This window comes from Pyrgilauda ruficollis, unplaced genomic scaffold (genome assembly GCF_017590135.1).
Source record: "Pyrgilauda ruficollis isolate IOZ18807 unplaced genomic scaffold, ASM1759013v1 scaffold91, whole genome shotgun sequence".
Classification (NCBI taxonomy): Eukaryota; Metazoa; Chordata; class Aves; order Passeriformes; family Passeridae; genus Pyrgilauda; species Pyrgilauda ruficollis.
The window spans coordinates 558,736-584,409 of record NW_024531155.1 but is presented as its reverse complement, the minus strand read 5'-3'; the positions used below and the strand labels follow the sequence as shown (position 1 = coordinate 584,409).

The following is a 25,674-nucleotide window of genomic DNA, read 5'->3' as shown; positions in this document are numbered from 1 at the left end:
AATGACAACTTGCCAGGAAATGAGAAACCTGAAATGATTCAACAAAGGACTCAAAATTTCATGAACTTGCTATCATGAAAGAAGGGATTTTGAAACTCTTTCCTGTATAAGCTGCTCCCTCTGATACACTTTTTTTTTCCTCATTGTGAGAAAATGTCATTAGGTATAAGTGAACTTTCCACTTTTTCTGCACAGACTTTTTTGCATGTCTGTCTTGATAGAAGAATAGTAATGGGAAGCACAGGAATGATAGAAAATGCCTCACTCTTATTATCCTTGTAAATGCAACTAAAAATGTATTAGCAAGTAAATGTATTAGCAAATGTATTTGTCCTTGATGGATCAAAGAAATTTTCACTCAGGAGCAGTTTCTGTTTACGGATCCAGCATTTTTGAAACTCTCACACACAGTTTTACCGATTGTTTCAGAGACTGATCCCGGCCAGCCCCGGGGCAAATGCAAAGCAAAAGAAGTTTATTTAATCAGATTTCCCACAGAAATCTGATTTTGCTCATGGATCTTCTGCCGTCTGGTGGGATCAGGTAGAGACCCTTGCTGAGAATCCTGCATGCCATTAGCAGGCAGCTACAGCAGTGGGTTCCGGGGAGGAACTGTGGATTTGGATGAGTCCAGCGAAGCAGCTGTGCTCAGCTTCAGCGAGGAAAGAGTTAAGGAGCTCCGTGTTCCCCTGTGCCCGGGAGGCAGCCTTTGTGTTTAACATTGGCAGGGGCTCAGTTCGGGCTGGAGGTTTGTTTTAATTGGGGGAGGGGGCAGTGTAGAGGGGACGCTCCGACTTCTTCAGTCTGTCTCTTTCGTTCACTGATTTAGCGGAGGTGGGGATTTTCAATTCCACCCAGTCAGACGCAGGCAGGAGGATCTGGTAAGACTACCCCAGGAAAAGCCACTCCGAAGAAATTCTCCGAGGCGGCGGCGGCGGCGCCGGCAGCCCCAGCATGAGGGTGAGCCGGGCGGGGAGGCGAGGCGGGGGGAAGTGCGCGGGATGCTGCGGGAGCCCCATCCCCATCCATGCCGGGAACAGCCCGGCCCGAGCCGCGGGCACCTTCCGCACCGCTGGAAACGCCCCGGACAGGGATTCGGGGCCGGTGGTGCACCTCTGTGTGCGGGTGTGAGCATGTGAGAGAGAGGGAGGGAGAGAGAACAAGAGACGGGCACAAGGCAGCTTGGGGGAACTGTTATCCATAAAGTTCAACAATGTATGGATCTTGCCAGAGGCTCTCTATATACGCTGCAGGGCAGGCAGCACTGGTTTGCCAGTGCATGCTGGAATTGATCCTTCGCTGGCGGAGCAAGGAGCGTGTTTCCTCTAGTCTTGGAGAAGGAGCAGAGGGCGGCTTCCCCGGCAGCGCTCGCTGGGAACAGCCCAGAGAATCCCCCTTGCCGGCGTTGTTCCCTTCAGTGCCTTCCTGCCCTGCTCCGCTTCATTTGCTCCTGTTCACATCTCAGCTGCCTTACACTCATCAAGTACTGTTAACGTTTTAGCTGGTCTTTGGAACAATTTCATTTCCACTAGTACGGTCTCTTCTTGCGAACCTCGGCATGGGAATTTTTTTTGTTTGATACTCCAGGCAAGTCAGGAATTCAGTTCCCTGCATCCGCGGCTGCTCCTGCAGCGCTGCGGGAGCACAGGCACAACACAGGCCGGTGGCTCCCACATTAACAGAGCACCCTCACACCCTCCAGGTACCCGGGCTGCGTGTGCGAAGGACAGTCCTAGACTACCTTATGACAGAAAGTTATCAGAGATGCCAGTGTGTTCCTCATACAAGCCAGGCTGCATGTTATATTCTGCAACAAGATAAACACTTTAAAAATATTCACAGAGGAATGAAGGGCTGTCAGGAACCGATAAAAAAGTTCCCTTAGTAGTTAGCCTATTAAAAACTTTTTCGTTTTGCTTCTTAGGGAAAAGTTTCTTCCGGGAGAGGGAAGAGATGGTAATTGGCAATTTTGTTCCCAGCCATACTGCACCATGTTTATATGATACATACATCAAATTTTCACAAAAAGAGTCACAAAGTAAGGACGAAACTAATACAACTAATAACTATAAACTAACAAAATATAGGGTCATGGTTTCTACTCATAGCTTTATCACATTTACTTGGGAAAGCCATTAATAGTGATACATGTTTCCCATTTCTAAACTGAGGAACTGTAACCATAGAAAATAATACAAGTATTAATCCTTGCCTGAAAAGAATTACAGTAAAGCATCTCTGTTGTTTCTGGTAAGATTTAGAAACCTAAAGTGAAAACACTTGCACCATGCTGCTGCTACGTGCCCTGAGATACCATCATAACCAGCATTTAATTTAATTAAATAAAGGATTTACTATTTAGTATGTTAAACTTGGAAATTAACTCTATGGGAACTTGCAGTTGGCCAGTTCCTGAACTCAAATACAGCAGTACAAGGATTGAAAGGTGGATCCCTGGTCTGTGTGGGACAGCACTCTGCATGCCAGACAGGAATACTCGGGTTAGCATTGCATCTGCTGCTCTACACAGATACACACACACTTCCACAGACCACATACAACAGGAGCCTGCAATGCTAGTAAATATTTATACTCTGCCTGCTCCAGAAGTACTATCAGTAAATTTTCTCCCTCCTTCTCGGGTAAACATCTTGCTATAAACTCTGATTTAACAGCCCCACAGGGAATGAAATTAGGATTCATTTATTTAAAAGGATCCTCCCAAATACTTCAGATGAGTCCCTGGAAATCAGAAAGTTACAAATACTTTATTTGCAACTCTTCTTTTATCAACACTGCAGCACTTTGTCTTGTTTTGCAGACATAAACCGTGTAAATGAAAAATCTTAAATTAAACCAAGGCTTCAGGAAAATGGACTTAAATGGCATCCCTGGTTTCACTGGAGGTTTGGTATCTACAAACCCAGTGGCAGTGGCAGTCACACTTACTAGGGCAGGATTCTATGATGCTTTCTTCCCTACCTGGAACTGTCATGAGTTGTTGCTTAGAACACTAAACCAAGTATTTTTTTTATCCTTAAAGAGCTTAATATTTTATTATTAACTTCACTGTGGCTAAGTACTGAGCATGAGTTGCAATTACATTCAGAACCAGATGACAGAGTTTGAAGGTATTTTCCAGTCCAGAGGTCTGTCCTAGGGCTATAAAATCTTCCTCCTAATATTTAGGGATTTTGGATCTGGTCCGGATTTTGGATCTGGTCCAGATTTTGATTTGAAATACATGTCTTATCAGTTTTCATTTGAAATCCAGGTAATAAGTCAGACAAAAATAATATAAATCTAATTGTTGTAGTACCTCAAAAATACTTGGAAAATTGGTGAATTTACTGCCTTTAATTTTTAATGTAGTGCTTTTACCTTTCGTTTTCAAAGAAAAAATAGTAAGTTCTTTAGCTAAAATACCATTCAGCAATCTCCAAGACATGTCGACTGCAAGACTATATTTTAAAACAGAATTTAATCCCCCTTATTTTTTTCCATCCCTATACAAATTCTGTCTCAGCAGGGTTTTGTGGGATCTTATTTGCATAAGCTATCACTTAAGGAATTTTTTGTGTTTGCCTCTTGCCAGACGGGTAATGGGGGTAATCTAGATTTCAGAGCAGCACAGTGAGTATAAACAGGTGTTTATACATATATGCTGCAGAGGCTGAACGTTCCCTAAGTGAGAAACAGGATGTGTTAGACTACCTGTTGTACTGATTATGTGGGTTTTTTCCTTTTCTTTTTTTGCTTACAGTTTCTCTCCGCAGGTGAAAAAGTGAGAAGTATCTCACTGAAATACTAAAGAAAAAAGCAAAACACTTGTCTCACTGAATTTGCTCACTGGGGACTTCAGGATGGAAGCCCTGTGTTTAAGAGTTTCCGTGCTGCTGCTGGTCCCGGGATTTGTCCTCAGTGACAGCTCTGACAGAGACGTTTCCAACCGGAGTGACTCGGGAAACCCCCTTTCCACCTTCTCAGGGATCGAATCCAGCATTCTCCTCACCACCATGCAGCCCCCGGTGTCCAACCAAACTGTCAAATGCTCCCAGCAGACTAAGATTGCTGAAACTTTCAAATACATTAACACCGTGGTATCCTGTGCTATTTTCATCATTGGGATGGTTGGGAATGCAACTCTGCTGAGGATCATTTACCAGAACAAGTGTATGAGGAACGGCCCGAACGCACTGATAGCCAGCCTGGCACTGGGAGACCTTATCTACATCGTCATTGATATCCCCATCATCGTCTACAAGGTAGGACACCACCACCCATTCCAGCTGCAGTTCCTTGCCAGCTCCCTGGCTGTTCTCTGTGCTTTCTCCTCTATTTAGTGCTCTTTTGTCAATTAATGGTGCACTTAAGGAAACAATACAACTCCTTTTTGTTCTACAACAAACCCCTTGCTCTCAGGTCTCATCTCCATCAAGAAAAAATGAATCATCTCCCATTAAAGATGATGTAGCTCTTAGCTCCTAACCCAAGTGTGGCCTTGGGCATTTCACAGGAGCTCTTCATTTCTCTAGCAAAAGAATTTATGAGGGAAGACTTTATAAACTGGTCTCCTCCTTGATGAACTAGCTGCTATTTTTATATTATCCAATCCTTACTTTATATTTTTACAGAAAATACTCCCTGTGATATGCAGGCTTCATAGTATGACTTTGAAGGGAGAGATTACATCAGTTAAGTTGAGCCTTAAGGTTTTCATTTAATATTCATTAACAGCAGAGTCTCAAAATTATTCCAATTATATCACAGACCATTTCTGAAATATTAAATTTCATCTGGATTTGTCAAAGTGCAAAAAGGCTCCTCAGCAATTCTTTTATCCAGTATAAACTTATCTTGTCCCAGTGTTTTGATTTTCCAATTTAATTAAACAAAGCCATTAAAGCAGTGCTTTTTCTGATGCAGTTTATGTTTACAAATATAATTCAAACCAGAACATGCTTGAGTGAACAGAACTGAGCCCTTTTTTAATACATTTCATTGATATTAACTTAGAATCATCTTAGAAAAGCATCTTAGAATTATCTTACAAAATCATCAAAGAATTTTGTAATCTTATACCTGTCTCTTTGTGGACCGTACACAGGTGCATAGCTGATAGGATATTTGACTTTTTCTTTCTTTTTTCAGTAGAAACATTAAGTGTTTGTAAATAAAACACTAAGTCATATAATATATATGTCATATAATTAAGAAAAAACATTGTTCACAATTTCAGCCCTTAAAGATTCAAATGACTTTTATTTACATGTGTTTTAAATTAAACATTTTAATGCATGGTTTTATAATAACTGGTGCCCTGTGGTTTCAAACTGGATTTTAAAATTAAGGAAACAATGACTTTAAAACATGCATTTTGCATCTTTATAACACTGACATCATAACTGCATTATAACACAGGTATTCATAGGACAAGATCATAAAATTTGAATTAATTAATGGGAAAAAATTCTATGTGCATGTATTACATTTGTACAGAGGCACTGGGAGTCTGTTATTGTCTACCCAACCAGGAGGAAGAGGTGGACAACTTATTCTATAAGCAGCTGGAGAATGTTTCAGGATCACCAGCCCTTGTTCCTGTAGGTGACTTTAATCTACCAGACATCTGCTGGGAACTTAACACAGCAGAAAAGAGGCAGTCCAGGAAGTTCTTAGAGTGTGTGGAGAACAACTTTTGTCACAGTTGGTGAGCGAGCCCACCAGGGCTGTGTTACACCTGCTGTTTGCAAGCAGAGATGGGCTGGTGGGAGATGTGGTTGTTGGAGGCCGCTTGGGGCAGAGTGGTCATGAAATTACAGAGTTCTTGATATTTGGTGAAGGAACATCAATAAGACTTTTACATTAGACTTCCAGAGGGCAGACTTTGGCTTGTTTAGGAGACTTAATCAGAGAGTTTCATGGGAAGCAGCCCTCAAAGGAGTTCAGGAAAGGTGGGCATGCTTCAAAACAGAGACCTTGAGGGCCCAGGAACAGACTGTCCCTGTGTGCCGAAAGGTGAGTCGACAAGGCAAACCTCCAGCCTGGATGGGCAACGAGGTTTTGAAGAAACTTAGGAATAAAAAGAGAATGTATCATCCTGGGAAGGAGGGTCAGGTCTCTCAGGAAGTATTAAAGAGGTTTGCTAGGGCACGTAGCAAAAAAGTTAAGGGAGATCAAAGCTCAGCTCAAACTTAACTTGGCAACTTTCATAAAGGATAATAAAAATGTTTTTACAAATATATTAACAGCAAAAGGAAGAGTAAGACCAACTTTTGTTCTCTACTGGATGCAGGAGGGAACTCAGTAACTGCAGATGAGGAGAAGGTGAAAGTGCTTAACGCTTTCTTTTCCTCGGTCTTTAGTGGGAAGATGTCTTGTCCTCAGGACAACTGTCCTCCTGGGCTGGTAGATGGCACCAGGGAACAGAATAGTTCCCTTGTTATCCAGGAGGAGGCAGTCAGAGAACTGCTGAGCAGCTTGGATGCTCATAAATCTATGGCAGCACATGGGATCCATCCCAGGGTGATGAGGGAGCTGGCAGACGAGCTTGTAAAGCCGTTCTCCATCACTTACCAACAGTCCTGGTTCACTGGTGAGGTTCCAGAGGACTGAAAGCTGGCCAGTGTGATGCCCATTTACAAAAAGGGTGGGAAGGAGGATCCTGGTAATTGCAGGCCAGTTAGCCATATCTCAGGACCCAGTAAAGTTATGGAGCAGTTTATACTGGGTGTCATCACACAGCATTACAGGATGGCCGGGGTGTCAGACCTGGCCGGCAGGGGTTTAGGAGGGGTAGGTCGTGTTTCACCAGCCTGGTCCTCCTTTTATGACCAGCTGACCTGCCTGGTGGATGCAAGAAAGGCTGTGGATGTGTCTATTTGGACTTCAGCAAGGTCTTTGACACTGTCTCCCACAGCACACTCCTGGAAAAGCTGCAGCTTGGGCAGGAGCACTCTGTACTGGGTTCAGAACTGGCTGCATGGCCGGACTCAGAGTGCTGGTGAACAGTGCTGCATCCGGCTGGGGCCAGGCACCAGTGGTGTCCCTCAGGGCTCTGTGCTGGAGCCAGTTCTGCTCAATATATTTATTGGTAACATGGATGAGGGTATTGAGTCCTTCATTAGTAAATTTGCAGATGACACCAAGCTGGGAGCATGTGTCGATCTGTTGGAAGGTAGGAGGGCTCTGCAGACAGACCTGGAATGGTTGGATGGATGGGCAGAGTCCAGTAAGAGTAAGTTTACTAAGTCCAAGTCCTGCATTTTGGCCACAATAACCCCCTGCAGTGTTACAGGCTGGGGATGGTGTGGCTGGAGTACCCAGGCAGAAAGGGACCTGGGGGTGCTGGTGACAGCTGGCTGAACATGAGCCAGCAGTGTGTCCTGGTGGCCAAGGGCATCCTGGCCTGTATCAGGAACAGTGTGGCCAGCAGGAGCAGGGAGGTCATCCTTCCCTTGTACGCAGCACTGGCGAGGTCACACCTTGAGTGCTGTGCCCAGCTCTGACCCCTCAGTTTGGGAAGGACGTTGAGATGCTGGAGCGCGTCCAGAGTGGGGAACAAGGCTGGAGAGGGGCTTGGAACACAAACCCTGTGAGGAACAACTGAGGGAGCTGGGGGTGTTTAGCCTGTAGAAAAGGAGACTCAGGGGTGACCTTATCAATCTCTACAAGTTCCTGAAAGGTGGTTGTAGTCAGGTGGGGGGATGGTCTCTTTCTCCAGGCAGCAACTGACAGAACCAGAGGACACAGTCTCAAGCTGTGTCAAGGGAAATATAGGCTGGATAGCAGGAAAAAGTTTTTTACAGAAAGAGTGATAAAGTTCTGGAATGGTCTGCCTGGGGATGTGGTGGAGTCACCATCCCTGGATGTGTTTAAAAAAAGACTGGATGTGGCACTTGGTGCCATGGTTTAGTTGAGGTGTTAGGGCATGGCTTGGACTTGATGATCTTGAAGGTCTCTTCCAGCCCAGTGATTCTGTGATTCTGTGACATTATCTATGGTGAAATGCAGCACCTGGTTCTGATCTTCCAGTGGTATATATTACAGATAAGTCTTTTAACTTTAACTGGGTTTAATATAACATGAATTTGAAACTAGGGTGACTGTAAATAATTATGGATGTGATTTAATGGGAATTCTAGTTTACACTTTTCAATACTCCGCCTGGGAAGTTAAATTGTTAATTTGTTGATAAGCTATCTGTAGAGTATTTTGGATTAACAAGTTGATGAGAAAGATTAGCTTCTTGGATTTGAGATTCTCCTGTCTTCCACAGCTGGGTAAATGCCTTATGGGACATCAGACTGGGGTTCTTAGCTGGACTCAGAGCCTACACAAGGCCAGGCTGGATGGGACTCTGAGCAACCTGGGCTAGTGGGAAGTGTCCCTGTCCATCCCTGTCCCATGGCTGTGGGGTTGGAACTGGATGATCTTTAAGGTGCCTTCCAACCCAAACCATTCCGTGATTCTATGACTGCACTTCCTATGATGTGTTAGTTTCCTCCCTGGTCAGTTACCCTTAGGTCTTTATGGATAATTGCTAAGGCAGTGTTGTCACTCTCATGGTATATCTGATAGTACATTTTGAGGAAATATAGCATGAGTTCTATTCAGAGACAAGTTGGAAAAAGAACAAGAATTTTATTTCACAAATTTTTCTAACCTTTCAAGAGCTCTGCTTCTTTTTTTGCAAAGAGGAATGGAAATCTGGAATTAATTATGCCTTTCAGAATTGCCTTTTGATGGTCTTCTGAAAATTCTTTGGAAGTTTAGTTGAAAGTAACAAACAATTTTTTTAATATTCTCTTTATTTTTTGCAATATATTTTTTCCTATTATTTTTCTCTCACTTCTCTGGAATTCCATAGGTGCACTTGTCTTGGTCTATCTTATGTGATGAGCTGAACCATGGTTCTGATTTGATGAATGAAATTTCCTTAGACTACATGAGAAATTATTTCTGTGCTGCAGAGAAGTACTGGATAAATAAAGGTTATGAACAAAACCGAAACCCCTTGACAACAATGTCTGTCAATTTCCATATGTAAGAAGGCAGAATTAAAATAAACTTTAAAGTTTCATTCTAGCTTTTAGTTATTTTTCATTTATTTAACTTTCAGAATAAATTACTTTTAAATTGCTACATACAACCATCTTGTTGTCTGAAGTTTGCTGCAAGAATTGCAACACAGGGAAGCATTTATGGCTTTATAAGGGGGCTCTGGTATATCTGATAAGAAATGCAATTATTATTATTATTATTATTATAGTCCATTTTTCATATGAACCATTCAGTAATGTGGATGCTTACATTAGGAGTTGTGTTTAGTTTGTTAAATGCCGTTTCTGTTTGCACCACTAGGGATCCTAAAATCTGTGTCACCTTTCAGCTCCTCTTGTTGAGTGACAGTGAAGGGTGGCCCTGGAAATATCACGATTGGATAACTGAAGTGATAGGCTTTTAAGGAAAAAAAAAATTCAAGTGCTTTTATTTTTGTTAGAAAGTAATTTATACCCTTCTGAACTTTATTTTAAAAGATTCTTTTACGTTCAGAATCAGCCTCATGTTGAACCATATATTCGTATCTTACATATAAGTCGTGTCAAACACTTCATACCTTTCCGGTCAGACCTTCATTTTTAGGACAAAAGAGATCTGAAATCAGATTAAACAAGCATTCAGTTGCATATTAAAATAACAAATAGTAGAGTGTTAAGATGGCCACATTGTATAGAAAAAATGTATAATACCTGGAATTATTATTGAATATCAGAAATAGTTATAATCACTTTCCTGAAACATAATGTACTTAACTATTAACTATTTTGCTACTACTTTCAAAAGAGAAGTAAATAATGCTGCTGGTACTCAAATCCACTTTTCAAACCCTTAAAAAGAAGCAGCTATAAAATTGTAATAACTGGCAATGTAAGATCCCAGGAGAATTGAGTCCTTTATACTATTATGCATTTACACAATTAACAAAGATATGATGCTGGGAAAAAAGTAATTATGTAATTTATGTCAACTAAAGATGTGGTCACAGGTGTTTGATGTTTTTAACCTTTCTTTGTGGTACAGTAGGCACAAAAACTCACTCCTTACTTTCTCCAATTACTGTAATTATATAGTGGATTCCCCTTGTTGTTAAGTAGATTGCTTAAGTGAGTAATATTTACTGTCCTTTGAAGATATTCTGGATGTATTAAAGCCCCATTGCATTTAATTACCACATTATATCCACCTGAAGTATCAAATCAGTATTAAAAATCTTAATTAACTGAGTTTTTCAGGGAGGGTGACAGTTATAAATCCAATCTTAATAGACCAAACTAAGGCAATTTAATTTTCAATCACATTTTTATACCACCGGGACCCACATTGTCTCCTCCTTACCCAAAACATACCCATCTCAGACTTTCAAGATGTCAAAGCCTAAAGTCCTGTATCAGTAAAAATTATTTATTTGCAGGGAAAAGAAAAGCAGAAAATAAAAGTTTTATATTCTACACAGCTGTAGAGGTCGGATTAAGGCATTGAAGAAGAGACGGGTTCCTTTTCTTGTATCAGGTGGCATTAGCACATAACTGAAAGCTGCTGATCATCTGCATTACCCATCACAGCCATGTGCATTTTTGAGCAAACAAATTCAGATGCAATGCAAGAAAACTTCTTTAGAGGGCTGCTTTCCATAAAGGCTTTACATTAGCAGTACAGAGGCAGCAGCAGAATACCCACAGCACCACTGTTGGCTTGGCTGCTCTGAGCTCTGGCAAACCTTTATGGCTGTACCTGCTGCTGCTCTCATGGCTGAAGCATAGCAGAACAGGAACAACAGCAGGTACTCACCACAGACACTGCTGGCCACTGCTCTTTCCTGAGCTCATGGAGCTTGAAACACTCTAGACCAAGGTTCTCAGCTTTAGAATGGCAAAATTTTAACTGTTATTGGGAAGTCCTCAGCTGTCTCTGCTTCCAGTTTTATGCACTTTAGAGAAAAACATAAAAATGGGTTCTATTTCTGGCCTACACAGGGCTAACATAATCTGCATTGCCTTAGATCAGAATATGCTTAACTCCTTAAACCATTAGTTTACAGAGTAGATGAAGAAAATTAGGCATCTTTTTACCTGTTTCTTTAATAATATTTTCTTAACAATTTTACTGTTATAAAGTCGAAGATATCTACCCAGGAAAAAATCAAGCATTCACTGCTCAGACAGCTCAAGGAGATGTTTTCTTAAATAAAACAGGGGGATTTTCAGTTTGTTAATTGGTATTCATGCTTACTTAGTTGCAACATTATCTAAATCTGAGTAGTCCACCCAGAATATTAAATCTAAATATAGAAGGTACCTGACAGCAAGCAAACATGTTCATCCATTCTGTCTTCAGTAAAGGAAGACTCAGCCAAAGCATTTCTAGTCATGGGCATTTTTTAGCATCAGAGCACGTGTGTAAGTGTCAGAGCAATCCTTCTGAATCAAAAATTATTTGGCATATCTGAATACCTTCACCAACAGAATTAATAATTATACCTACATGGAGATGCTAATTAGCCACATTGGCACTGATCTTATATCTGACAGCTGATAGAACAAGTGGCATCTTTTGTGCCAAAGGAGTATAAAGCCAAGCCAACAGCACACCAAAAGGTAAGGGCACTTAGAAAAGATACCCTTCTTTAAAGGCAGAATTATTCATATGTATAGTGTGTATTTCTCAATGAAGTACCAACACAAGAAGGAAACTCTGAGGTCTCAGAACAACTGCATTCTAGTTTTCAAGAAATTCTTATCAGGGATTCCAAGGAGCGTAGCCCAGTGTGGTGCAGAAACCCACAGAACCTGCTCCACACAGGACCTATTTTTCAGGTGTATGTCTCCATGTAGTGACCAAACAGCATAAACCCAGAGGTAGCACAGGAATTGATCACTGAGTCCTGAAGGGAGAAATTTCCCAAAATGGAGCAGGGAATGGAAATCCATCAGGAATATATTCTATTTACAAACTGCAGCTTCCCAGCAGCAGAGTGTGTTTAATGTGCACACCAGGGTAGCAGTCAATGAAGAGATTTTATATTCTAGGTCTTAGTTCAAGATCCACTCTGCCTTTAACTCACGGCTGTTCTTTGGAGAGTGAGACATATGTTCCCACCAATGCACAGCTCCTCCCTCACATTTAACTCCTCATCTCATGCTTGCCTTGCTGCTCTGTGGATTTTAAATAGTGTACAGTACTTGGAGACTCTAGGTTTAAGAGAATATTTTAGTGTGTTTTCTGTCTTTACTTCTCAACCAGCTGAACTCTACAGATAACAAGGAATTGTTTTGATTGTGCATATTCAGGGCTTATGGGTTCTGCAGTAACTTTTTAGAAATCCTGACACTCTTTTTAGCAACACACAAAAGAAAACACAGCTGGAAGAATAACAAAAGAAATATTATGCCCAGGGATTGAAAAAATTCCTTTCAACAAATCACCATGCACATAAGCACACCTTGCAGCTCATTTCCCTGAAGAAGAGCAACTCAGCCTGAGAAACAGTTTACCTAACAGGATGGGAAGATAGCCAACACCATGGAAAGTAATCCTGCTTTGTAAACAGCAAAAATACCACAGGGGAGATGCCTAGAGTTGTTAGGAATGCTTTACTGCTAAGTAGATTTTTGTAATAAATATAAGCATTTTAACAAGAACCTAAAACTTAGGATTTCTTTTTCTTCCAGTTACTTGAGCCAGAATGTTCAGCTGCAAAACCAGGGCATTTGTTTCCTTACTTTTCAGGATCTCTCCAAGTATAATCTATTTTCCCTTGTGTAAAAACTATACATTCCCTTCCATAGCTGCCTAAGCAGGAGAAAAACACTGTAGGTATTCAGTGAATGGCATGAGACCCTTTGCTACCTTCACCTTTACTCAGCCGGTCTAAGATAAGCAAAATAGCCGAAAAAGCTCTGGCAGGGCAATTCAGAGTAAAAAATGTCTTTGATGGTTCTCATGCATCCTCACATTACCTTTCTTTCTTCCAGGAAGAAAACCAGTCAGTCTTTTATCCACCCAAAGTGGAAAAAAGACAGTTCTTGGTTGTAGCAAAATCAGGAATGTATTTCCTGCAAAGAGGAGTTGAAGAGATAGAGTGTGTTTTCTCTACCATGCCAGGGCTGTCAATCTAAGTATAAGGAAATAAACAAATTATCCCAAAGCTGGCAGAAGCTTGAACAATCATCTCATCATATACTCAGTACTGATCTTATGCCCTGCATTATAAAGGCTACCCTCGTTCTTTGTTTTCCTCTACTCTTTGTTTTCCTCTAGTCACTGTCCTTTCAAAATCTGAGGCTTTTCACTTCAACAGTGGGAAGGAATATTTAAAGACAGGCTGTGTTCCTCTCCACCCTGACAGCTCTCCCTCTTTCCTGCAAAGTGGTGGAGCACAGTTGACTTGTGAAGCAAGAAATGGATGAGCTTTTTCCAGCAATGCAATTCTTTCCTGTATATAGGGGTCTTAGGAGGAAAGGAAATGCTTGAAAACAGGCAATGAATTCTTACCCTATGACATATTATGAGGACAGAAGGGTCCTGTTCAGTCACCACAACCAAAATACCACTGCTGAGGACTCAATACATCCTTATTCCTAACTAAGCAGTCTTACAGATCAGAGATAGGTGAGACACTTCAGTCAGAATCATCATTTTTTGTCACTTAATGCAGTAAACTCAGTGGTACAGAACTTAGACACTTTTGTGCTGAGCCAGATATCACCTAGATTCCACCCAAAATACCTTGTCTGGCCCATGCCTTGAATCAGACAAAGGCATATATAATCATAGAACACAATTTAAGCTTTATCCAGACAGCTCAATATCTCCTAAAGAAAACTAGCCTTAAAAAAAAAAAAAAAAAGAAAAAAAAAAAAAAGACAGCAACATCAAATGCACTGATGTAACAAAACCAAAAGAATTTCCCTTATCTTTCATTTTGGGCTATGTGGCAAGGAAAGAAAATCACCCCAGACTACCCTGCTTTTGTAACTGCTGCTCCCCAGTTAGGAGATGTTGGTGACTTACACAACTGGATTGTATCTACACAAACGAAATTTGCTGGCTTGGTCCCTTTCTCCATTACTGCCCAAGTGTAACTTCAGTTGTGGAATAAAGAAGATATTTCTATTTTTCCTGAAGACAGAATAGAAGAAGAAGAATAGAAGAAGAAGACAGAATTTCCATGGCTGTGTCAGAGTTGTTCCAGCAGTATCATGGAACATTTAAATGCCATGAAACTCAGAAGAGTGTCGTAGATGGTGGCAGCATGAGGGGCAATGCTTGCAAGGAACACAGATCAGTTTCTGGGAAGAACATCTTGTGTGTCAGCACAACAATGGTCCCACGTGGATATAGGAAGAGGCAGTCTCTAGAGCACTAGGATGAAATCAGAGCAGGAAAGGGCAGGTATGAAGCCTTTGCTGCCATCCTCAATGGCACATGGCAGAGAGAGGGGACCTCCTGACATGCACTTGTTGAGCTGAAGGAGTTTTAATAGAGCAGCTCAGAGACAGTTCCTATCCTGCACCCCACCAAGCCCATCTATTTTGGGCTGAGCTCCAGGGCCATCATCTGCCTGCAAACACACAGGATCAGCCTGGCACGAGATAAACACTGTGGCTGCACATGAGCATGCTCTGGGCAGCACTCATGTGGTGGGGTTACAGCATTCTCTCTTTCAGACTATATATAAATTCCTTGGGATGCACAGTGGGACTTGATGTTTTGTACATCAGCTACCATGTTGAGGGGGGTTAGAAAATAGCAGCAGCAGCAGAATAAAATCAACGGAGTGACATTTAAAAATCACTGCAAAGGAATGTTCTCAGTGCTGATGTCTTGTTTGTCTTCAGCTGCAGCTCAGGGCAGAGAGGCCATATAAAGCAGCAGAGAAGGGAGGATGTTCAAGGAAGCTGTGGCTGGCTGTCTGGTCACTTTGTGAGTTTTTAAAAGGCAGTCTTGATTCCTGATTTCAGTACAAAAATACATATTGACCACACTCTTTTCTCAGGAATTGCACCACAGTATGAAATACTCTGCACAAGGGAAAAGTGTGTTTCCTTTGCCACATGACTTATTTTGAAACCTCAGAGATTTTGTAAGTGGGTTTGCAAAAGCACAATCCACTTCCACAACTTATAGAGAACTGGGACATAAGTAGGAGCAATCAGTCCGATTTCTTCTATCCTAGAGCCTTGAGAGAAAATGTAATTTTCTAGAATTTTATAATAATTTTGTGTCAATATTAAAATACGCAAAAGCACTCAAAGGGCAAAGCCAGTAGTTCCAGTTCTTGTATTGCACCTAAGTAAATCAGGATTAATGAAATTAAATTCCTGGCTCCATTTTTTAAAATACAAAATAAATTTATTATTTCCTTCTGAAATTTCCATACCATGCTAGGGAAGAACAGAGTGAAATGGACTTGTTTTGATGCTAAAATTAGTAAAACTAAAGACAGGATCAGATTTGCTGACTAAAAATATCTAGAGAAGAAAAAAATTGGCACCTGATCCAAGGGGAAGTAATGAATGCATAGCTGATGCCGAGTGATAATGGAGTACACCCCCAGAAATGATTGCAAAGTGAATCTTGAAATCAAAAAACCTTATTTCTGGTCCCAGGGATTTTGATTAAAATCCACTTGAAAAGAATGTCTAATGATTTGGTACTGAGATTACTTTAATTAGTGGAAAGTGTAAGAAACAAAAGGAATAAAATACTTTTAATCTCAAACAAGGAGAGCTTCCTGGGGTGTGGGGTTGAAGCGTACATGCTGGAAGCATGGTAAAGCTTCCCTGTGAGGAGTAATGAGTTAGTGAACCTTTTTCAAGTACAACACTTTTCTTTTTGAAGCTAATATTTGCCTTGCAGTAGCAGAGTTTCACAGTCACTACAAAGTGCTTGTTCATTTCTACTGCTGGTGTAGCTACAGCCACAGTCAGGGCACTGAAATGAATAGGTGCCTTTCAGTTGCCTTTTAAAGTGTGATCTGTAATGATAAATGGGTCTGGGGGCTCTGGCTGACACAGGGGATTGACAGAAGTCTGCTAGAGCTGCTTTTCCATGGCAGTGCCTTTTATAATTTAGCCTTCCCAGACTGAGAACTACTCTGGTTTTACCCAAACCCAGCCAAGAGTTTGGAGCTGAAATTCCATGTGACTACAACATGGTTGAATTACTGCGGGTAATCATGGGTGATCATCCCTTATTTTTCCAAGTTTTTTGTGATAAAAACTAAAATCTCATATAAGAGTTCTAGACAAAATGCAGAATATGCTCTGCAAACATTTGTTACACTATTGCAAACCTATCTGGAAAACAATTCTGCTGGAGCTTTCAATGTATTTCGTTCAGTCTATAAATACAGACAGAATCAGAGGAACTATTCAAGAGCTTGCAGATATAAACTTATCACCTTTGCTGCTGAAGGTACTGACTACAGTTAAATCACCAATCCTAGCAATCCAATCCCTAATCTTCTGAGAAAAGGGGGATTTCCTTTCATCAAATGTGACTATACTAAACTGGGATACCATACCAAAGGTGCTTGCACTGTTTGATCCACAGTTTCCACCCAGCTGGCTGAAAGCTGTGAGTTGCTAAAATCTGTCCTGAAATACAAGTAATCAAATTACATTAATATAGTCCTAGAGAGACACAGGCAATGTGGAGTGCATAGCTGCTTCCAGCACTTTTGAGATATCATTTGGGGGACAAAATCACAAGTAACTCAGCATTGTGATGAATGACTATAAAACAGAAGGGGTGCAAAAAATCCACTGCAGGACTATGAGGAGAAGATTAATTCTACTTAGGTAGAATTTTGTGATAAACATCTATACACTACAGCAAAGTTCTCTGAAAACTCATACTATGAAAAAACAGAGGTAACATCTACCTTAACTAAGATAAAGATAGATGTGAACTTCAACTTCCCATAGTTAACATTTGTATTGCTAAAGGTAGTGATTATTAGCATACTTCAGATAAACAGTAATTTAAATAGAAATAAAATGTTTACTTTGAATACTGTAATCCTGAGTTACAATCAGAATTTGTTTTCTAATTCTACAGCCAGAATACACCCACTTTTACCAGATAAGTGTGTTCCAGGACCTAAGCTTCTACTAAAAATTATTTCTAGTCCTTGTGGTTGCAAAGCTAACCCTCAAAGCATGAACATCCTACCATTAAGAAAGCCTCAGCAGCAGAGACTTAGAGAAGAAGATGAACAAAATGGTAGCACAAGAGTGAGGAGGTTTACTGACTTTGTTTTTCAATAGGACTATTCATGAGGACTGAAAGATCCCCTACTTGAGTTAAAATAGCTAAATTGGGGCTCAGTACTTCGTATGTACTCAATTTTTCACTGAGTACATTTCATTGAATGTAATCTACCATTTTAATGTCAGCACAGGTAAAGGATGATCTTCTGTGACTCTGCAGCCAGTTGTGGATTTGATTATCCTGAATGATTTTGTGTCCTGTCTTTTATGTGTACACTTGCTATCAAAGACATGTTCAAAGCTTTAACAGTTATAGCTAGAAATATTACTACTTATATGCTAATTCTTCAAAACTATGCACATGAATCACTGTACTAATACTTATGTAAATTCCTCCTTGGAAATACTGCTCCAAGCCCCAGTCACTCACATCTTTCTGTTGCCTTGAAGCACAGCCCACATGTTTGCATGCTTGTCCTTTAAAATGCAATATGGAACAAATTATGCATGCACAGTGTTTTCTTCACACTCCTCAGAGTCTGGCACTGAATATTGCCATGAGTTACACAATGGTACATTTACCAAGACAAGAATCTACTTGCGTGCAGCATCAGGACTTGGCTCTGAGGTATTTCATTATGGACCCCGAGTTATGTTTTGACTGCCTGGTTCTGGGACATGGCAATCACAACCATTTATGACAGGCTTGAGCTGGATTTTCATTACTCAGTACTGCTGGCAGGTTCACAATAATAAAAAAAAATAACAGTGCAATTTGCTATTGCAACACCACGAGGTCAACATTTTATGTAAACTTTCAACTTCTGGGCTTCCACAGTAGCAGTTAGTTCCCAGATCCACTCAGTACCAAGGATATGCTTGAGTTAAGGAGAATTCAAGGTTACATTGGCTGTGTCTAAGACAGGAAATAACTACAATTGTGGCATACTTGCTAGGTTACTGTTTAAATATTCTGATTATTTTGTATCTTCTCTTTAGCTCCTCGCTCAGAAGTGGCCTTTTGGAAATACAGAATTTGGACAGTTTCTTTGCAAATTCCTTCCCTTTATCCAGAAGGCATCAGTGGGAATCACAGTCCTTAACCTGTGTGCCCTTAGTGTGGACAGGTACAGTATGTTTTACTCTTTTGCCACTGTTTTTGCATGGGCAGATTTCCTAAATCTGGGAGCACTAAGCATAGTCTTCTTAGCAGACAGATTGCAATACAGATATAATTTAGATTTTTGTCTTTTATATTCTGGCTAATGCCAAGCACCATGTTTGTGGCTCAAAGTATAATATTAAAGTGCTTGGGATAATGAACTTCACATGTTTTTTAAAGGTATTTAAAAGCTCTGGTAAAGCATTATTTCAATTTCCTTTCACCAGACAAAAATGTACTGGTTTGACTCAGTGTTCAGATTTCTTTCTTTCATAAGAACTCATGGGTTTTTTTGTATTTGAACAACTTCATAATCTTTAGGCTTAAAAATCAGTTTTTCAACTCACTGTCTATGGTCAATAAACAAGGGTTTACTCTGCTAACTTTCAAAACTAACAGAGCTCTACTGAAAAATATGTTGGAAACCTGTTTTGATAGTTTGACATAGGTAGTTTGAAAATTAATGCCTCTGCTATTTTTTCTTAATACATAAAATGCAATGGCAGATGAACACCTGACTTATGTAAAAATTGGTTTTATGTCTTGAGTTACTTGATCGTGTTCAACTCCAAAATATCACTACCTCTAAATACAGAAAATACTGTTAAATAAAACGCAGTATGTGTATTAGTACAAGGATGCAAAAAAGCTTTAAAATTAATCTTGGTTTGGCTTTACAGAAAAAGTTAATGTATAAGGTTTGCAGTGGATAAATCACTTGGTACTATCCATACCTAAAATACAGTTCCTTACTGCATTAGTATCTCATTAGCCAAAGCCATAAATAAATTTTTTAAAAATTTAAAAAATTTAGAAAACGTAGTAGAGGTAACTGTTCTACTTCCATTGTTTGAGTCTGAGAACTACAAAAACAATTCTATTTCTCAAACAATATCTGCCCACCATTGAGCAAAACCCCATGAACCCCTGTAAGGAATAAACCATAGATCAAGCACATGAAACATGAGACAGTTTGTTAGATAATTCTGACAACTGCAGTTTCAATATTTACAAGGACTGATTTCCTAATCCTCACAACAACCAAATGCTGTTTCCATTTGAGTATAAAATCTGGTATGGGATCAGACTCAGACTATTTAATTTCCTCCATTAGCTTAGACACTTTGCCAAGGACATATTCTTTATCATCTGTTGCTACTCTAGTAAGTGGTTGCAGAGGATGTGTGTTAGGAAACAGATGTATAGAGCCAGATTCTGATATTGGCTAACAAGAACAGAATCTAGCTTCAATCACCATGAAAGCAGAGAGTACCTTCAATAAGTTAGGTTGGACACTGGAAGTTGGGCACATTAACACAAAATTCCACATCAGCTAATGGTTGCTTTCTAGAATGGAAAATGAGTAAATATGAAATAGTGTGCTGTCACAGCTGGACTGTTTCTGGTCTATGGGCAAGTTAATTCTTGCTTTTAAAAAGCTCCTGAAAGTTATCTTGATTATAATTATTTTGAGTCTCTATATACTGCATTCTATGGCACATAAAAGATGAAGTCAATCGGTAGAGTGAATCCAGAGCTCCATATTTTTAGGCGTTGCTGACTCTCTATCCCTATTGCAGACTACAGCCATAAGTTAGAACAGGATTCTTTTTTTTCCTATCAGGAAAATCCCTGTGCTAACTACATCCTATTGTGAAACTCCCCTCATTAGTACTGCCCTGAAGTGACTTGCCCTGACAGTGCATTAAGGTTTAACTGTGCTTGCCCAAGGGGAACAATGGCCACTCACATGTGGAGAGGGTTTTAGGAGGCTGGCAGAAAGCCAGCCATTCACCCTTCGGAGGAAGCTCACTTCGAAGTTGCCTCAGATGCCCCCCAGGCATTTTTAAACTCTAGGTCACGATGGTGAGGACAGTGTGACTCTTTTTCTAAACAGTGCATGAGTGTGACTAAGAGGAAGGATATTTCCTTGCCTGAGTTTTTACTCTTGCTTATGTCTTGGGCATAATAATTTTGATGAAGAAATAGGTTGAAGAAGAAAAGTGAAGATATGAATCTCATTTCACATGTGTACACTCTCTTCTTGCCTCCTCTGCATAGCACAGTGCAAAGAACAGTGATCCTAAAGTAAATACTTTTATCTGGACTAACTCACAGTAAGTGTATGAGACAAGATTTTGACATTAAAATAAAACTCTAAGAGCTTTTTTGTATTAAGATAGTAGCATAAAATGAAGAACAGCTGTGGTTGCTAATAATGAAGCAGAACTGTTCGGTATCAGCAACAGCAGGGACATTTAGGAACTGTCCTGGCACTCATCTTGACTGTGACTGCTTCATACGTGCTTGATCCTGTTTCTTATGTTTCCTGCATTGCTTTTCACTCTTACAAAGGGCTGATGATACTCACAGAACAGACACTTGTTATATTACAGGTCCATTTGAACACCTAGTTTTCTAATTAACACCTAATTTCTAATCTAAGTTAAAAGGAATAGGGGAACAAAAGTACCCACTGATGTTCTCAGATGCAGACAAGATGTCCTTCTGAAAGAAATGCTTTAAGCATGTTATAACTGGAGAGGAGTGCAAAATATTTAATTGTGTGTATGTATACAAGTTGACAGCACATGCATGAGCAGTTAAAAATGAAAGAGGAGAGAGAAGAGGAGGCACAACATCAAGCAGAGAAAAGGAAGTGACCTGGAAAAAAAGCGCGAACATTTTAGACAAGATTGGAGACAAGAGGGAAATAAACAGAAGAAAAGGAAAGTTAGACAAATCTCACACAGGGTTTTAGAGTGAGGAATTAAATGCAATGCATTATGCATGTATTTTATGTCAGGTCCCTGGCAGACATCCTATGTTTTCCAAGTATGAGGGAAATAAACCCTGCAGTACTTTCTCACTCTTGGTTGTGGGAGGTTTGTGGCTAGACAAAGATCCTCTATATTACATAACCCACAGAACACCCACCTGAAAAATTATTACTACTAAAATTATTACTACTACCAATATTTTTCAAATCACTCCTACAGCAGTGAGTAAAGAGACTGAGTAATTGCAGCTTAATATGCATTCAGCAAATTCTGATGTAATTCCTGAGCTTCTTATGTTTTAGCTGAAAATATTAATAAAATTATTCAGCTAACAAGTCCTTATTTGAGAGTTATTTGAACTGTAAACTGCAAAAAAAATTCTGTAAAATACATACAGGACCCAAATCCTTACTGCTGTGCATAGCGATCTCCTCATGTGCAAAACAGATGTAACTCAAAAGAACAGGTACAAAAATGCAAGAAAGCAAATAACAGGATTCACAGTTTGCAAGTCATTGTTTGTCACTCTTATATTTACAGAGGCAACACAAAACAAGCTTTATATTTGCTACTTGAAAAATACATACAGTGTACAAGCCCCTGTTTGCTAAGAGCATCAGTTAGTCAAGGATGGGATAGTACCTTGTGGAGCTGACAGAAATGATTGTAAAATTGCCAGTCTGCAGAAAGTAAACTTTGAACTGATTGTTAAATTTCTAAAGTTCACAAATACTTGAGCATTTGTGTGAAAGGTGAAGTTTCAATGTATATTCCATTTGGTGATGAAAGCCAGAATTTGATATTTGGCAAAAAGAAATACGACAGGATGACAAAGTATTTAAAATTAAATTTGGATTTTAATATGAATATTTGTGAGAAGATATGATACTGGATATTTCTTTCTTAGTTCTCCCAGTATAGTTCAATTTGTTTAGATAGTCTCAGAATTCTAATCTCAGAGACCTCCTTCCTTTTCTCATATTCTTGGAAGATAAGGATGCCTTTAGTTGATATTTTTATTTTTAATGTGCAACTCCAAGCTGTAGTTTGCTTTTTTATGCTTGAAGAATTTCTACACACATTTCTGTAGAAATGATGCTTTGAGAGCCTGTCTGTAGTTCACCTGTGACTGTGCTGTGCACGACACTGCACAGGTATCAAGGCAAAGCGTTCCAGTCTGTTTTCTGCAGGGTGATGGCAGGCCCTGACACCTTCCAGTGATGTTGGGTAACAATGCTTGCTGAAGTTTTTGTGAGGGGCTTAAGCCTGGATTTGCATTCAGGCATTGTCATTCCCCTAACACAGAGGCTACAGACGATGGAATTCCCAAGTCTTCCATCTAGTTATTAAGCATACTTCCAAACTAAAAAGAGGGTGTGATACAAGAAATCAGAAGAAATGATTTGTGTGTGAATCCAGTGTTACTGTGTTGGTTAAAGGAGGGCTTAGAAAGCCTTTCAATAACCAAATTTTCCTGATCTCTGTAGCCTAGGTCCTGTAGCCCTCAAAAAGTGTTTTTCCCCATCGGAAGCTCCTCATTCCTTCCTTCTTGGTTGGACTTGATGATCTCAAAATGTCTTTTCCAACCTAGTTCATTCTGTGATTCTGTGATCTCAAAAATTCCAGATACAGTATTCCCCTTCTTAATATGATAATTTTTTAAGCAGACAAAAAACCTTTTTTGATTTTTTTTTTATCCTCAACCAAAGAAGACTATTTCATGCAGCACTGTCATTCCAAACAGGAAGGTGCTATTATTTTAAGGAAGCAAATAAGCACTTCAGAAGCTGTAACATCATAAATGACAGAGAGCTCTCCAGAATTAATTTCAGATTATCACAAGATCAAAAATAATATTGGTTCTTTCCACTGATTCTGTCTTTGCTAAATTGTTGGAAATGCTAAGCAAGTAATTTACTGCAGTAATTGTAGGACAACAGTAAAATCTACTACTGAAAATTTAGTTTATGGACTGGATTGCACTCTGTATCCTATACCTATCAGTCTTTGAATAATTTTACAACCTTCTGACCAGAGCTGAGAGAGAGAGATTGAGGTCTCAAGGCCAATAAATTTCTACAAGCTCATTGAAAACTGAGAGACAACTAAAGAAAGATCCTCTCAGTTCATTGAACAGTATAAACAGAACAAATGCTTTTTCACTTCATCGAGAGTATATTCCTGGTGTTTCATTGCCTGGAAGCTGACAGCTTCACTTTGGATAGCACTGCTGCTGCAGCTGAATTAGCTGAAGGAGATGGATGCTTTGTATCTGTTAGAATGGCTGCGTGCCTGGAAGCTTTCTTCCCTCTGTTATGGCAGTTATTTAGTGAAAGATATAGTCTGTCCTCACAAACCTTGCCTACTTTAATTAGAAATCATTAGTGCAGTCCACCCAGCAGAATTCCACACAATCCCACACCCAAACAGAACAGGAGCAGCCAGCTCTGGGATCTCCACCCCTCGATGTGCCCTGTTATGTCCTAGGTAAGTTGATAGCTGGCAGAGGCCCTGGAATATGCAGAAAAAACAAGTAATACAAGTCTCAGATGTCAGCCTTAGGAATTTACTTGCCATATGACACTGAACTGTGAACTTTCAAGAAGGAAACTGTGGGCTGGAAACTAACACCTGTCTCTTTCAGGTACAGAGCCGTGGCATCCTGGAGCCGTGTTCAGGGGATTGGAATCCCGATGATCACTGCTATTGAAATTTTCTCCATTTGGCTTCTGTCCTTCATATTGGCCATCCCAGAAGCAATTGGCTTTGCCGTGGTACCTTTCAAATACAAGGATGCAAGTTATGTTACCTGCATGCTCAAACCTACAAATGATTTCATGTTGGTAAGTAACATCCTGTTTTCTGTTTTTTGGAATCCACAGCACCTGGGTTAGACAATTAAGATACTGGATGATAATAGAGTTTATTCACGCATTAAACTGCAAAATGTATTCCAATGTGTATTGGTGCAAAGAGGATCCTGTGTTCACAGTGATTTGTCCCTGCTTTCAGCCAGAGAGATGAAATGGGGCTTTACTGCATTTTAATTTCTTTGCTACTGAAGATTCTTACTACAGACATTTGCAATTCATACCTGCTAAAAGTACAACCAAGAGATGTATTCAGGTAGCCAGAGCCTTGAAAAGTTTCGAGTTTCAAGGTACAACACCTTGGAGCTTGTAAATGTCAAAACACATGCTTTACCATGATTAGTCATCCTTCTGTATGCAGTAGTCAGCTCTCTTGGCACTGAAAGAAAAGGGTGGGGCCATGCTACATGCATTAACATCAAATAAAAAAATAATCCTTTAGTTTACAAGAAATCATGACTACAAAGCTGACAGACCCACACCTCCAGCCAGGTGCTTGTGCAGTGTTAGCTGCCATCAGATACAGCAGCTCAAGAGCAAGAGGAGTGCCTGAGACACACCGGGCTGCTTTGACATGTTTCCTACCCCTCACCCTCTGTGCTCCTGCAGTTTAACAGCTGTCAATATTCACATCAACTTCTGCAAAGCTGCTCAGGTGAGAAGTCACTACAGAATCAATAAATTACTGCATAGGGACATAGTGGTTTTCCACCTGGCCTTACAATGAGAAAATACCTTTAATTTTTTAAAATTCTGAATACGTGAAAGGCCAGGTACCATTCATCCAGTAATGAAAAAGAAAGAGTAATATTCTGATCTGTTGCAGACAAGGCAGGTAGCACCAGGTCTTCAGTCTTGAGAAAAACTCAGTATTTTTTTCTGGACTAGAATTTTTCATAATAGAGTATAAGTTTCTCTTTTTTGAATGTCTGGTGCTTCTCCTTTTATTGGACCAGAACATAACTTGGCTTAGAATTGGGAAGGATAAGGTAAAGTAGAGCTAGGAATTTTAGAAAATAAAAAGTGTGAATGATTACTTTTTCAGAGGAACACCCCCAACTGTGGTAGGGTTACAAAGACTATAGAGATGGCCAAAAGAGCATGAGACAATTGAAAGAGAAGACAAAAGGAATTCACTAATGGAAAAAATTAATGCAAGTAAAGATGGAGTGGAATGGAGTTTATTATATTTTTGTTTCTTGGCTCCACAGCCCATATGACTGTAGATATTGTAGTTATAAGACTGTGATTTATGAATTACACACTGCAGCAAAATTTCCCTTCTCTAATGGCTGTTTTTCTCCTCAAATGTAGCTGGACAACCTTCATGCCCTTTTTCCCTAAGAAAAAGAATAGTTTTCCCTTTTCTCAAAAACATTATAGTCCACGTCTTCCATAGGCATGCTAGCTTTAATGATTACTATTCTTGTTCTTAATGTTCTAAGTAGAATAGCTTGGTTTGTTTTCCTAGCAGGAAGTAGTATCTCTTACTTGTTCAGTATAATTTAGAAGTGCCAATCTTCCCATAGCAGTTTAATTTGTAGGGAAACAAACCAGCAGTTATGTCCAAGCTGAGAGTAAATGTT

General features: G+C 39.9%; 1 protein-coding gene across 2 annotated transcripts in view; it reads left to right on the top strand.

Moving 5' to 3' along the window:
- Positions 1-742: 742 nt before the first annotated feature.
- Positions 743-25,674, top strand: part of EDNRA (endothelin receptor type A) — a 32,873-nt gene continuing 7,941 nt past the window's right edge. The window contains exons 1-4 of one of the 2 annotated variants that reach the window (XM_041489232.1): positions 743-960; positions 3,777-4,265; positions 18,276-18,403; positions 23,863-24,061. In XM_041489232.1, the coding sequence (XP_041345166.1) occupies positions 3,864-4,265; positions 18,276-18,403; positions 23,863-24,061 (729 nt within the window). In that variant the 5' untranslated portion in view covers positions 743-960; positions 3,777-3,863. Of the gene's footprint in view, positions 961-3,763; positions 4,266-18,275; positions 18,404-23,862; positions 24,062-25,674 lie in introns of both variants that reach the window. The other variant, XM_041489231.1, reaches the window with a different exon arrangement.